Below are 13139 nucleotides of genomic sequence, written 5' to 3'. Positions count from 1 at the left end.
GTCATGTCTTTGTGGCGCTCGCTCGTTGTCTCTCATGTATTATGGTCCTGTTTTTGTGGCGCTCGCTCGTTATCGCTCTCATGTATTACGGTCATATCTTTGTGGCGCTCGCTCGTTGTCGCTCTCATGTATTACGGTCATGTCTTTGTGGCGCTCGCTCGTTGTCTCTCATGTATTACGGTCATATCTTTGTGGCGCTCGTTGTCGCTCTCATGTATTATGGTCCTGTCTTTGTGGCGCTCGCTCGTTATCGCTCTCATGTATTATGGTCCTGTCTTTGTGGCGCTCGCTCGTTATCGCTCTCATGTATTATGGTCCTGTCTTTGTGGCGCTCGCTCGTTGTCGCTCTCATGTATTATGGTCATGTCTTTGTGGCGCTCGCTTCGTTGTCGCGCTCTTGTATTACGGTCATGTCTTTGTGGCACTCGCTCGTTGTCGCTCTCATGTATTATGGTCATGTCTTTGTGGCGCTCGCTCGTTGTCACTCTCATGTATTATGGTCCTGTCTTTGTGGCGCTCGCTCGTTCTCGCTCTCATGTATTATGGTCCTGTCTTTGTGGCGCTCGTTCGTTGTCGCTCTCATGTATTATGGTCATGTCTTTGTGGCGCTCGCTCGTTGTCGCGCTCTTGTATTACGGTCATGTCTTTGTGGCGCTCGCTCGTTGTCTCTCATGTATTACGGTCATATCTTTGTGGCGCTCGTTCGTTGTCTCTCATGTATTACGGTCATGTCTTTGTGGCGCTCGCTCGTTGTCTCTCATGTATTATGGTCCTGTCTTTGTGGCGCTCGCTCGTTGTCGCTCTCATGTATTATGGTCCTGTCTTTGTGGCGCTCGTTCGTTGTCGCTCTCCTGTATTATGGTCATATCTTTGTGGCGCTCGTTCGTTGTCGCTCTCATGTATTATGGTCCTGTTTTTGTGGAGCTCGCTCGTTGTCTCTCATGTATTATGGTCATGTCTTTGTGGCGCTCGCTCGTTGTCGCTGTCATGTATTACGGTCATATCTTTGTGGCGCTCGCTCGTTGTCGCTGTCATGTATTACGGTCCTGTCTTTGTGGCGCTCGCTCGTTGTCTCTCATGTATTATGGTCATGTCTTTGTGGAGCTCGCTCGTTGTCTCTCATGTATTACGGTCATATCTTTGTGGCGCTCGCTCGTTGTCTCTCATGTATTACGGTCATATCTTTGTGGCGCTCGCTCGTTGTCTCTCATGTATTATGGTCCTGTCTTTGTGGCGCTCGTTTGTTGTCGCTCTCATGTATTATGGTCCTGTCTTTGTGGCGCTCGCTCGTGTTGTCTCATGTATTATGGTCCTATCTTTGTGGCGCTCGTTCGTTGTCGCTCTCATGTATTACGGTCATGTCTTTGTGGCGCTCGCTCGTTGTCTCTCATGTATTATGGTCATGTCTTTGTGGCACTCGTTCGTTGTCGCTCTCATGTATTATGGTCCTGTCTTTGTGGAGCTCGCTCGTTCTCGCTCTCATGTATTATGGTCCTGTCTTTGTGGCGCTCGCTCGTTCTCATGTATTACGGTCATATCTTTGTGGCGCTCGTTCGTTGTCTCTCATGTATTACGGTCATATCTTTGTGGCGCTCGCTCGTTGTCTCTCATGTATTACGGTCATGTCTTTGTGGCGCTCGCTCGTTGTCTCTCATGTATTATGGTCCTGTTTTTGTGGCGCTCGCTCGTTGTCTCTCATCTATTACGGTCATGTCTTTGTGGCGCTCGCTCGTTGTCGCTCTCATGTATTACGGTCCTGTCTTTGTGGCGCTCGCTCGTTCTCACTCTCATTTATTACGGTCCTGTCTTTGTGGCGCTCGCTCGTTATCGCTCTCATGTATTACGGTCATGTCTTTGTGGCGCTCGCTCGTTGTCACACTCATGTATTATGGTCCTGTCTTTGTGCCGCTCGCTCGTTGTCGCGCTCTTGTATTACGGTCATGTCTTTGTGGCACTCGCTCGTTATCGCTCTCATGTATTATGGTCATGTCTTTGTGGCGCTCGCTCGTTGTCGCTCTCATGTATTATGGTCATGTCTTTGTGGCGCTCGCTCGTTGTCGCTCTCATGTATAATGGTCCTGTCTTTGTGGCGCTCGCTCGTTGTCGCTCTCATGTATTATGGTCATGTCTTTGTGGCGCTCGCTCGTTGTCTCTCATGTATTATGGTCCTGTCTTTGTGGCGCTCGCTCGTTATCGCTCTCATGTATTACGGTCATATCTTTGTGGCACTCGCTCGTTATCGCTCTCATGTATTACGGTCATATCTTTGTGGCGCTCGCTCGTTGTCGCTCTCATGTATTACGGTCATGTCTTTGTGGCGCTCGCTCGTTGTCTCTCATGTATTACGGTCATATCTTTGTGGCGCTCGTTGTCGCTCTCATGTATTATGGTCCTGTCTTTGTGGCGCTCGCTCGTTATCGCTCTCATGTATTATGGTCATGTCTTTGTGGCGCTCGCTCGTTGTCTCTCTTGTATTATGGTCCTGTCTTTGTGGCGCTCGCTCGTTATCGCTCTCATGTATTATGGTCCTGTCTTTGTGGCGCTCGCTCGTTATCGCTCTCATGTATTACGGTCATATCTTTGTGGTGCTCGCTCGTTGTCGCTCTCATGTATTATGGTCATGTCTTTGTGGCGCTCGCTCGTTGTCGCGCTCTTGTATTACGGTCATGTCTTTGTGGCACTCGCTCGTTGTCGCTCTCATGTATTATGGTCATGTCTTTGTGGCGCTCGCTCGTTGTCACTCTCATGTATTATGGTCCTGTCTTTGTGGCGCTCGTTCGTTGTCGCTCTCATGTATTATGGTCATGTCTTTGTGGCGCTCGCTCGTTGTCGCGCTCTTGTATTACGGTCATGTCTTTGTGGCGCTCGCTCGTTGTCACTCTCATGTATTATGGTCCTGTCTTTGTGGCACTCGCTCGATCTCGCTCTCATGTATTACGGTCATATCTTTGTGGCGCTCGCTCGTTGTCTCTCATGTATTACGGTCATATCTTTGTGGCGCTCGTTCGTTGTCTCTCATGTATTACGGTCATGTCTTTGTGGCGCTCGCTCGTTGTCTCTCATGTATTATGGTCCTGTCTTTGTGGCGCTCGCTCGTTGTCTCTCATGTATTATGGTCCTGTCTTTGTGGCGCTCGCTCGTTGTCGCTCTCATGTATTACGGTCATATCTTTGTGGCGCTCGCTCGTTGTCTCTCATGTATTACGGTCATGTCTTTGTGGCGCTCGCTCGTTGTCTCTCATGTATTATGGTCCTGTCTTTGTGGCGCTCGCTCGTTGTCTCTCATGTATTATGGTCCTGTCTTTGTGGCACTCGCTCGTTATCACTCTCATGTATTACGGTCATATCTTTGTGGCGCTCGCTCGTTGTCTCTCATCTATTACGGTCATGTCTTTGTGGCGCTCGCTCGTTGTCGCTCTCATGTATTACGGTCCTGTCTTTGTGGCGCTCGCTCGTTCTCACTCTCATTTATTACGGTCCTGTCTTTGTGGCGCTCGCTCGTTATCGCTCTCATGTATTACGGTCATGTCTTTGTGGCGCTCGCTCGTTGTCACACTCATGTATTATGGTCCTGTCTTTGTGCCGCTCGCTCGTTGTCGCGCTCTTGTATTACGGTCATGTCTTTGTGGCGCTCGCTCGTTATCGCTCTCATGTATTATGGTCATGTCTTTGTGGCGCTCGCTCGTTGTCGCTCTCATGTATTATGGTCATGTCTTTGTGGCGCTCGCTCGTTGTCACTCTCATGTATTATGGTCCTGTCTTTGTGGCGCTCGCTCGTTGTCGCTCTCATGTATTATGGTCATGTCTTTGTGGCGCTCGCTCGTTGTTGCTCTCGTCTGTAGTAATGTGATACCCTTGTGGCGCTTGCTCATTGTCGCGCTCTTGTATTATGGTCATGTCTTTGTGGCGCTCGCTCGTTATCGTTCTCATGTATTGCGGTGATGTCCTCGTGCCGCTCGCTCGTTGTCACTCATGTATTACGGTCCTGTCTGTGCCGCTCGCTCGTTGTCGCTCTCATGTATTGCGGTCATATCTTTGTGGCGCTCGCTCGTTGTCGCTCTCATGTTTTGCGGTGATGTCCTCGTGCCGCTCGCTCGTTGTCGCTCTTGTCTGTAGTAATGTGATGCCCTTGTGGCACTCGCTCGTTATCGCTCTCATGTATTATGGTCCTGTCTTTGTGGCGCTCGCTCGTTGTCACTCTCATGTATTATGGTCCTGTCTTTGTGGCGCTCGCTCGTTATCGCTCTCATGTATTACGGTCCTATCTGTGCCGCTCGCTCGTTGTCGCGCTCTTGTATTACGGCCATGTCTTTGTGGCACTCGCTCGTTATCGCTCTCATGTATTACGGTTATGTCTTTGTGGCGCTCGCTCGTTGTCACTCTCATGGATTATGGTCATGTCTTTGTGGCGCTCGCTCGTTGTCGCTCTCATGTATTATCGTCATGTCTTTGTGGCGCTCGCTCGTTGTCGCTCTCATGTATTATGGTCATGTCTTTGTGGCGCTCGCTCGTTGTTGCTCTCGTCTGTAGTAATGTGATACCCTTGTGGCGCTTGCTCATTGTCGCGCTCTTGTATTATGGTCATGTCTTTGTGGCGCTCGCTCGTTATCGTTCTCATGTATTGCGGTGATGTCCTCGTACCGCTCGCTCGTTGTCACTCTCATGTATTACGGTCCTGTCTGTGCCGCTCGCTCGTTGTCGCTCTCATGTATTGCGGTCATGTCTTTGTGGCGCTCGCTCGTTATCGTTCTCATGTATTGCGGTGATGTCCTCGTGCCGCTCGCTTCGTTGTCACTCTCATGTATTACGGTCCTGTCTGTGCCACTCGCTCGTTGTCGCTCTCATGTATTGCGGTCATGTCTTTGTGGCACTCGCTCGTTGTCGCTCTCATGTATTACGGTCCTATCTTTGCCGCTCGCTCGTTGTTGCGCTCTTGTATTATGGTCATGTCTTTGTGGTGCTCGCTCGTTGTCGCTCTCATGTATTGCGGTGATGTCCTCGTGACGCTCGCTCGTTGTCGCTCTTGTCTGTAGTAATGTGATGCCCTTGTGGCACTCGCTCGTTGTCGCTCTCATGTATTGCGGTGATGTCCTCGTACCGCTCGCTCGTTGTCACTCTCATGTATTACGGTCCTGTCTGTGCCGCTCGCTCGTTGTCGCTCTCATGTATTGCGGTCATGTCTTTGTGGCGCTTGCTCGTTGTCGCTCTCATGTATTACGGTCCTGTCTGTGCAGCTCGCTCGTTGTCGCGCTCTTGTATTACGGTCATGTCTTTGTGGTGCTCGCTCGTTGTCGCTCTCGTCTGTAGTAATGTGATACCCTTGTGGCGCTTGCTCATTGTCGCACTCTTGTATTATGGTCATGTCTTTGTGGCGCTCGCTCGTTATCGTTCTCATGTATTGCGGTGATGTCCTCGTGCCGCTCGCTCGTTGTCGCTCTTGTCTGTAGTAATGTGATGCCCTTGTGGCACTCGCTCGTTGTCTTTTATGTATTGCGGTGATGTCCTCGTGCCGCTCGCTTATTGTCGCTCTTGTCTGTAGTAATGTGATGCCGTTGTGGCACTCGCTCGTTGTCTCTCATGTATTATGGTTATGTCTTTGTGGCGCTCGCTCGTTATCGCTCTCATGTATTGCGGTGATGTCCTCGTGCCGCTCGCTCGTTGTCGCTCTCATGTATTACGGTCCTGTCTTGGTGGTGCTCGCTCGTTGTCGCTCTCATGTATTACGGTCATGTCATTGTGGCACTCGCTCGTTGTCTCTCATGTATTGTGGTGATGTCCTCGTGCCGCTCGCTCGTTGTCACTCTCGTGTATTACGGTCCTGTCTGTGCCGCTCGCTCGTTGTCGCTCTCATGTATTGCGGTCATGTCTTTGTGGCGCTCGCTCGTTATCGTTCTCATGTATTGCGGTGATGTCCTCGTGCCGCTCACCTCGTTGTCACTCTCATGTATTACGGTCCTGACTGTGCCACTCGCTCGTTGTTGCTCTCATGTATTGCGGTCATGTCTTTGTGGCGCTCGCTCGTTGTCGCTCTCATGTATTACGGTCCTATCTTTGCCGCTCGCTCGTTGTCGCGCTCTTGTATTACGGTCATGTCTTTGTGGTGCTCGCTCGTTATCGCTCTCATGTATTGCGGTGATGTCCTCGTGCCGCTCGCTCGTTATCGCTCTCGTCTGTAGTAATGTGATGCCCTTGTGGCACTCGCTCGTTATCGCTCTCATGTATTACGGTCCTGTCTTTGTGGCGCTCGCTCGTTGTCGCGCTCTTGTATTACGGTCATGTCTTTGTGGCGCTCGCTCGTTTTCGCTCTCATATATTATGGTCATGTCCTTGTGGCGCTCGCTCGTTGTCGCTCTCATGTATTACGGTCTTGTCTGTGTCTCTCGCTCGTTGTCTCTCATGTATTGCGGTGATGTCCTCGTGCCGCTCGCTCGTTGTCGCTCTCATGTATTGCGGTGATGTCCTCGTGCCGCTCGCTCGTTGTCGCTCTTGTCTGTAGTAATGTGATGCCCTTGTGGCACTCGCTCGTTGTCTCTCATGTGTTATGGTTATGTCTTTGTGGCGCTCGCTCGTTATCGCTCTCATGTATTGCGGTGATGTCCTCGTGCCGCTCGCTCGTTGTCGCTCTCATGTATTGCGGTGATGTCCTCGTGCCGCTCGCTCGTTGTCGCTCTTGTCTGTAGTAATGTGATGCCCTTGTGGCACTCGCTCGTTGTCTCTCATGTATTATGGTTATGTCTTTGTGGCACTCGCTCGTTGTCTCTCATGTATTATGGTTATGTCTTTGTGGCGCTCGCTCGTTATCGCTCTCATGTATTGCGGTGATGTCCTCGTGCCGCTCGCTCGTTGTCGCTCTCATGTATTACGGTCCTGTATTGGTGGTGCTCGCTCGTTCTCGCTCTCATGTATTACGGTCCTGTCTTTGTGGCGCTCGCTCGTTGTCGCGCTCTTGTATTACGGTCATGTCTTTGTGGCGCTCGCTCGTTATCGCTCTCATGTATTACGGTCATGTCCTCGTGCCGCTCGCTCGTTGTCGCTCTCATGTATTACGGTCCTGTCTTTGTGGCGCTCGCTCGTTGTCGCGCTCTTGTATTACGGTCATGTCTTTGTGGCGCTTGCTCGTTATCGCTCTCATATATTATGGTCATGTCCTTGTGGCGCTCGCTCGTTGTCGCTCTCATGTATTACGGTCTTGTCTGTGTTTCTCGCTCGTTGTCTCTCATGTATTGCGGTGATGTCCTCGTGCCGCTCGCTCGTTATTGTGCTCTGGCTTTTGTCTGTAATCCCAGTTTTCCCCTCTTGCAGGGATCCGCGGGGAGATCAGCGTGGTGGTGAAGGTGGATCTCTTCAATGATCTGAACCGCTTCCGGCAATCTTCCTGCGGAGTGAAGTTCTTCTGCAGTAAGTGACGGGCGGTGGTCCCTGGTGTGTGCAGCGCCCCCCAGAGCTGCAGGAGGGGTGTGCACCGCACGCCTGCAGACCACGCTCACCTTTCCTCTATGCTGCGTATTTCCAGCCACGTCCATCCCGAAGTCGTACCGCGCAGTCGTCATCCACGGCTTCGTAGAAGAGCTGGTGGTGAACGAGGACCCCGAATATCAGTGGATTGACCGGATCCGGACTCCGCGAGCTTCCAATGAGGCGCGTCAGCGGCTGATCTCTCTCATGTCAGGTGAGGGGGTCTTTGTGACGGAGGTGGTGGTCCCGCGCGCTGCCCCTCGTGTCAGGACGCCACCGGCCGCTCTCATGTGACCATGTGTAATCCCCAGGCGAGCTGCAGAGGAAGATCGGCCTGAAGGTGCTGGAGATGAGGGGCAACGCCGTGGTGGGCTACCTGCAGTGCTTCGATCTGGAGGGCGAGTCCGGTCTGGTGGTCCGAGCCATCGGGACCGCATGTACCCTGGATAAACTGACCAACCCAACGCCATTCCTGCCCACCTGCCACTCCCCATGTAAAGAGCTGAAGGAGTAAGTAACACCGCACCCCGGGGCCCAGGGAAAGGGGAGCATATCCATCAGTACACCTGCTCCTCCAAGACTGCACCAGCAGAATAGTGAGCGCAGCTCCGGAGTAATGTATGTACACAGTGACTGCACCAGCAGAATAGTGAGCGCAGCTCCGGAGTAATGTATGTACACAGTGACTGCACCAGCAGAATAGTGAGTGCAGCTCTGAAGTATAATACAAGAGGTAACTCAGGATCAGTAATGTATGTACACAGTGACTGCACCAGCAGAATAGTGAGTGCAGCTCTGGAGTATAATACAAGAGGTAACTCAGGATCAGTAATGTATGTACACAGTGACTGCACCAGCAGAATAGTGAGTGCAGCTCTGGAGTATAATACAGGAGGTAACTCAGGATCAGTAATGTATGTACACAGTGACTGCACCAGCAGAATAGTGAGTGCAGCTCTGGAGTATAATACAGGAGGTAACTCAGGATCAGTAATGTATGTACAAAGTGACTGCAGCAGCAGAATAGTGAGTGCAGCTCTGGAGTATAATACAGGAGGTAACTCAGCATCAGTAGTGTATGTACAAAGTGACTGCAGCAGCAGAATAGTGAGTGCAGCTCTGGAGTATAATACAGGAGGTAACTCAGGATCAGTAATGTATGTACAAAGTGACTGCTCCAGCAGAATAGTGAGTGCAGCTCTGGAGTATAATACAGGAGGTAACTCAGGATCAGTAATGTAATGTATGTACACAGTGACTGCACCAGCAGAATAGTGAGTGCAGCTCTGGAGTATAATACAGGAGGTAACTCAGGATCAGTAATGTAATGTATGTACACAGTGACTGCTCTAGCAGAATAGTGAGGGCAGCTCTGGAGGATAATACAGGAGGTAACTCAGGATCAGTAATGTATGGTCACAGTGACTGCATCAGCAGAATAGTGAGTGCAGCTCTGGAGTAATGTATGTACACAGTGACTGCTCCAGCAGAATAGTGAGTGCAGCTCTGGAGTATAATACAGGAGGTAACTCAGGATCAGTAATGTAATGTATGTACACAGTGACTGCACCAGCAGAATAGTGAGTGCAGCTCTGGAGTATAATACAGGAGGTAACTCAGGATCAGTAATGTATGTACCCAGTGACTGCCCCAGCAGAATAGTGAGTGCAGCTCTGGAGTATAATACAGGAGGTAACTCAGGATCAGTAATGTAATGTATGTACACAGTGACTGCACCAGCAGAATAGTGAGTGCAGCTCTGGAGTATAATACAGGAGGTAACTCAGGACTCAGGATCAGTAATGTAATGTATGTACACAGTGACTGCACCACCAGAATAGTGAGTGCAGCTCTGGAGTATAATACAGGATCAGTAATGTATGTACCCAGTGACTGCACCAGCAGAATAGTGAGTGCAGCTCTGGAGTATAATACAGGAGGTAACTCAGGATCAGTGATGTATGTACACAGTGACTGCACCAGCAGAATAGTGAGTGCAGCTCTGGAGTATAATACAGGAGGTAACTCAGGATCAGTAATGTATGTACACAGTGACTGCACCAGCAGAATAGTGAGTGCAGCTCTGGAGGATAGTAGAATGCTGGGGTGTAATCGGTGCAGTCTGGAGGAGCTGGGGGTGTCTTTGTCCCGGTATTTGCAGGGTTTGGCTTTCTTCTTGCATGGCTCTAGGACGGGATCTTCCATTAACCATTTCTTATCCTGATCTTTCTTAACCTGTAGAATTGTGTCCTGTTCTCTTTCTTCCTCGTGTTGCTGCCGCTTCTCTCAGGTCTCCACTGGTCCAGCCGCCACCAAGCCACGGATACCGCTCAACTCACAACAGCCCTATTCACACTGCTTCCGGCTCTCGACTATCTCAGAACTTCTCTGTGTCTGTCCCCACTCTCATCTACACTGGTACGAGACTCCTCTCCCCCAGGAGCGGGCAGGGTAGGCTGGCACCGCCAATCACTACCCACAGACAGGAGCTCATGTGTGCGCAGGATCCCCTCCACTGACCTCACCGCAACCCTCACTCACTAGGAGAAGCCTGACCTGGTCCAGTCACCTCCAGAGCTGCAGTCACCTCCAGAGCTGCACTCACTATTCTGCTGTTACATACTTACATCATGTCTTATCCTCCAGTCACCTCCAGAGCTGCATTCACTATTCTGCTGTTACATCATGTCTTATCCTGCAGTCACCTCCAGAGCTGCACTCACTATTCTGCTGTTAAATCATGTCTTATCCTGCAGTCACACACAGTGCTGTGCAAATTAATTGGGACAAATCTTTTTGTAAGTAAAAGCTTAAGTTGGTTGCCAGTCAGTGATTGAACCAGTTGTAACGTCTTTGAGCAGGTGAGTGAGCAGCCTTGAGTAACAGAATGTGGTGTGACTGGTTTTAGTCAGGGAATCGCAGCTAGCCACCCCCTCAGCTGCAGTGAGCGCTTGTCTGTGGCAAGTGGTGTAGTGTAGTTTTCCTCTCAGTGTGGTTTACTCCACAGAAGATGTGTAGAATTATTACTCTTACTGAACATACAAGTCTGACTGTAAGAGAAATCGCTTCCACCGTTGGTGTTGGAAAATCTATTGTTACAAGAATAATTCGCACACAATGAAACGGGATCGTTTTCTCCAAAATGAAAAGGGAAATGTGGAAGAAAAAGGAAAACGACTCCAAGAACTGATAAAGCACTTCTCAGAAATAGTGAAATGAATGCAGGAAACACGAGTAAAGACTCCAGAGACTTGTCGGCTGCAGGTATTGATATTAGCGATTGCACGCTCCGGCGCAGGCGTCTGGACAATGGTCGGAGGCAACAAAGCCAGTAAAGAAACAACTTCTGACATCTCCAATGAAGGCAAAACCACTCGCATGGGCAAGAAATATACATCATAGACAACGAGCCAGAGGAGAAAGGTAATGCTCAGTGATGAAACCCATCTTATGTTCAAGGGTTCAGAGCAAGGGTTAATAGAAGACGCAACAATGAAGCATTGCGAGCGGATCATATTCAGCAAACTGCAACACACCCTCAAAAACAGATGTTTGGGGCTTTTTTGCAGCTGATGGTGCAGGGAGCTGAGTTCCTGCCGATGGTGGGATCAATTCATGCAAATACAGACAGGTAAAATATATCTTTGCACCGTGTTGGCCAGTAGAGATAAAAAAAAGTTTGTTTAAAAGACCTGAAGTGCTCAGTGGTTGATACCTTTTAATGGTAACTGAGAAGATGGTGATAATCGCAGCTCCAGACTCCTCCGGTCTCTTCTTCAGACGGAGTATAACACCTGAAGAGTCACATTTATATATAACAGGACATAGAATAGTGCAGGAAATAAAACAAGTGACATGAAGCAGAACTATCACTATGACAAGGGGACAAACAGTTGTGGCAGTAAATATTGCAGCAGTTCATAGATAAGCGGTGTGAAAGTTGGGGTCTGGTCCGGGCTGTGATGACCCCGGATGCTTTGAGGAGCACATCTCTTAATTTATGGTAAAAGACATGAATCCATGAGACCCCTTCATTCCTGCTCTGAATGTGCCACCGGTCACCATAAGTTAGTACACCCATAGTCTCCTATCTCTCTGGGACTTGAAGTTTCCTTTCAATACCAGCAGTTTCATGTCCATGATGCTGTGGTCGTGGTTACAGAAATGTTTGGCCACAGGTAGATCCATCATTGTTTCTCTAATTGTGTGGCAGTGAGAATTCATCCTTGTCCTGAGCTGTTGTCCGGTCTCCCCTACATACAGACCCCCAGTTGGACATTTGGTACATATAATTAAGTACACCCCATTGGTTGTGGTGCAGCTGAAGGTGCCTGGGATCTTGTAGTCCTGATGTGATCTGGGAATCTTGTCCGTTGTCAGTATAAATGGACAGATATTACATGTTTTCTGATTGCAGGGAAATGTTCCTGTTGTTGGAGAGGACAGGGAGCTTCTGACAATGATGCTTCTTAGATTCAGGGGCTCCTAAAACACAGAAGTGGGGGGTCTGGAACAATAGATTGTAACCGGGCATCTTTTTGCGGTAACGGTTGTAGTTTCCGTGCAGCTCCTCTAAACACCTCCAGATGTGGATTGTAGGGGATCACAAGAGGGACCCGGTGGTCTCTTCTTTAGTTTTATAATGTAGGAGATGGTTTCTTGATATTCTGGTGGCTCTTGTCTTCTGGTTTTCAATTATTCTTGGGCGGTAGCATTCATTCAGAAAGGTCTTTCTGAGGCCCTCAAGGTGATTGTCTCTATCTGTAGAGTTGGAACATACCCGATTGTATCTACAATAGAGTTTATGTGTTTTGGAGGAAAACTGTCCCATGTCAGGTATTTTGGACGGTCACTTGACTTCTTGTATAGGGAGTTCTCTATTTCATTGTTCCGTAGTTTAATGATGGTGGTGTTTCAGTGCAGGAGTAGGTGAGTGTTAGGTTGATGGTGGGATGAAACTGATGAAAGTGTCCATGGAAGGTCTTCAGCTGCTCCTCAGACTCTGTCCAGATGGTTAATATCATCAATGTAACGGTAGTAGGCCAGAGGCCGGATAGGACAATCTCTTCCTTTGTGTTTCACATTCCCTCTGGATTTTACTCTTGACGCTGTAGAAGACCTGCAGAAGGTGGATCCTTCGTCTCTCAGAGGTCCTGGGACAAAGGTTTTGTGCATAATGGGTGTTGTAGGTATGTAGAATTGGGCTTGTAATCCAGAGTCCTTTTGAGGATCAGATTCTCCCTTTTTGCATTTGGGTAAGAAAAATGTCACTGTCCAGTTGTGGAGGTTAAATTTAAGGTTAATAATATTCACAGATATTTTATTAAGGGGGGGACTGTGGAGGTCACCTGAGCTGTAGCTTGTTTGTTTAAACGTAATAAGAATATCTGTGTATATAACTAATCAAAATGTAGATGTAGATGCAAAATTATCTTTCTTTTTCGCTCTATTGGGAGACCCAGACAATTGGGTGTATAGGCTATGCCTCCGGAGGCCGCACAAAGTACTACACTTAAAAGTGTTAGGCCCCTCCCCTTCTGCCAATACACCCCCCGTGCTCCCACGGGCTGCTCAGTTTTTTGCTTTGTGCGAAGGAGGTCAGACACGCACAGCACAGCTCCACAGATTAGTCAGCAGCAGCTGCTGACTAGGTCGGATGGAAGAAAAGTGGGCCCATATAGGGCC

General features: G+C 49.3%; 1 protein-coding gene across 1 annotated transcript in view; it reads left to right on the top strand.

The window, feature by feature from the left end:
• The window catches only part of C2CD5 (C2 calcium dependent domain containing 5), a 119455-nt gene that overhangs the window by 29878 nt on the left and 76438 nt on the right, over positions 1-13139 (top strand). Inside the window, 3 exon segments of the mRNA XM_075343509.1 lie at positions 7302-7397; positions 7513-7668; positions 7766-7964. Of these exon segments, the coding sequence (XP_075199624.1) occupies positions 7302-7397; positions 7513-7668; positions 7766-7964 (451 nt within the window).

This window comes from Anomaloglossus baeobatrachus, chromosome 4 (assembly GCF_048569485.1).
Source record: "Anomaloglossus baeobatrachus isolate aAnoBae1 chromosome 4, aAnoBae1.hap1, whole genome shotgun sequence".
Lineage (NCBI taxonomy): Eukaryota > Metazoa > Chordata > Amphibia > Anura > Aromobatidae > Anomaloglossus > Anomaloglossus baeobatrachus.
Note: the sequence above shows the minus strand (reverse complement) of the source record. Positions and strands in the feature narration are given on the sequence as shown.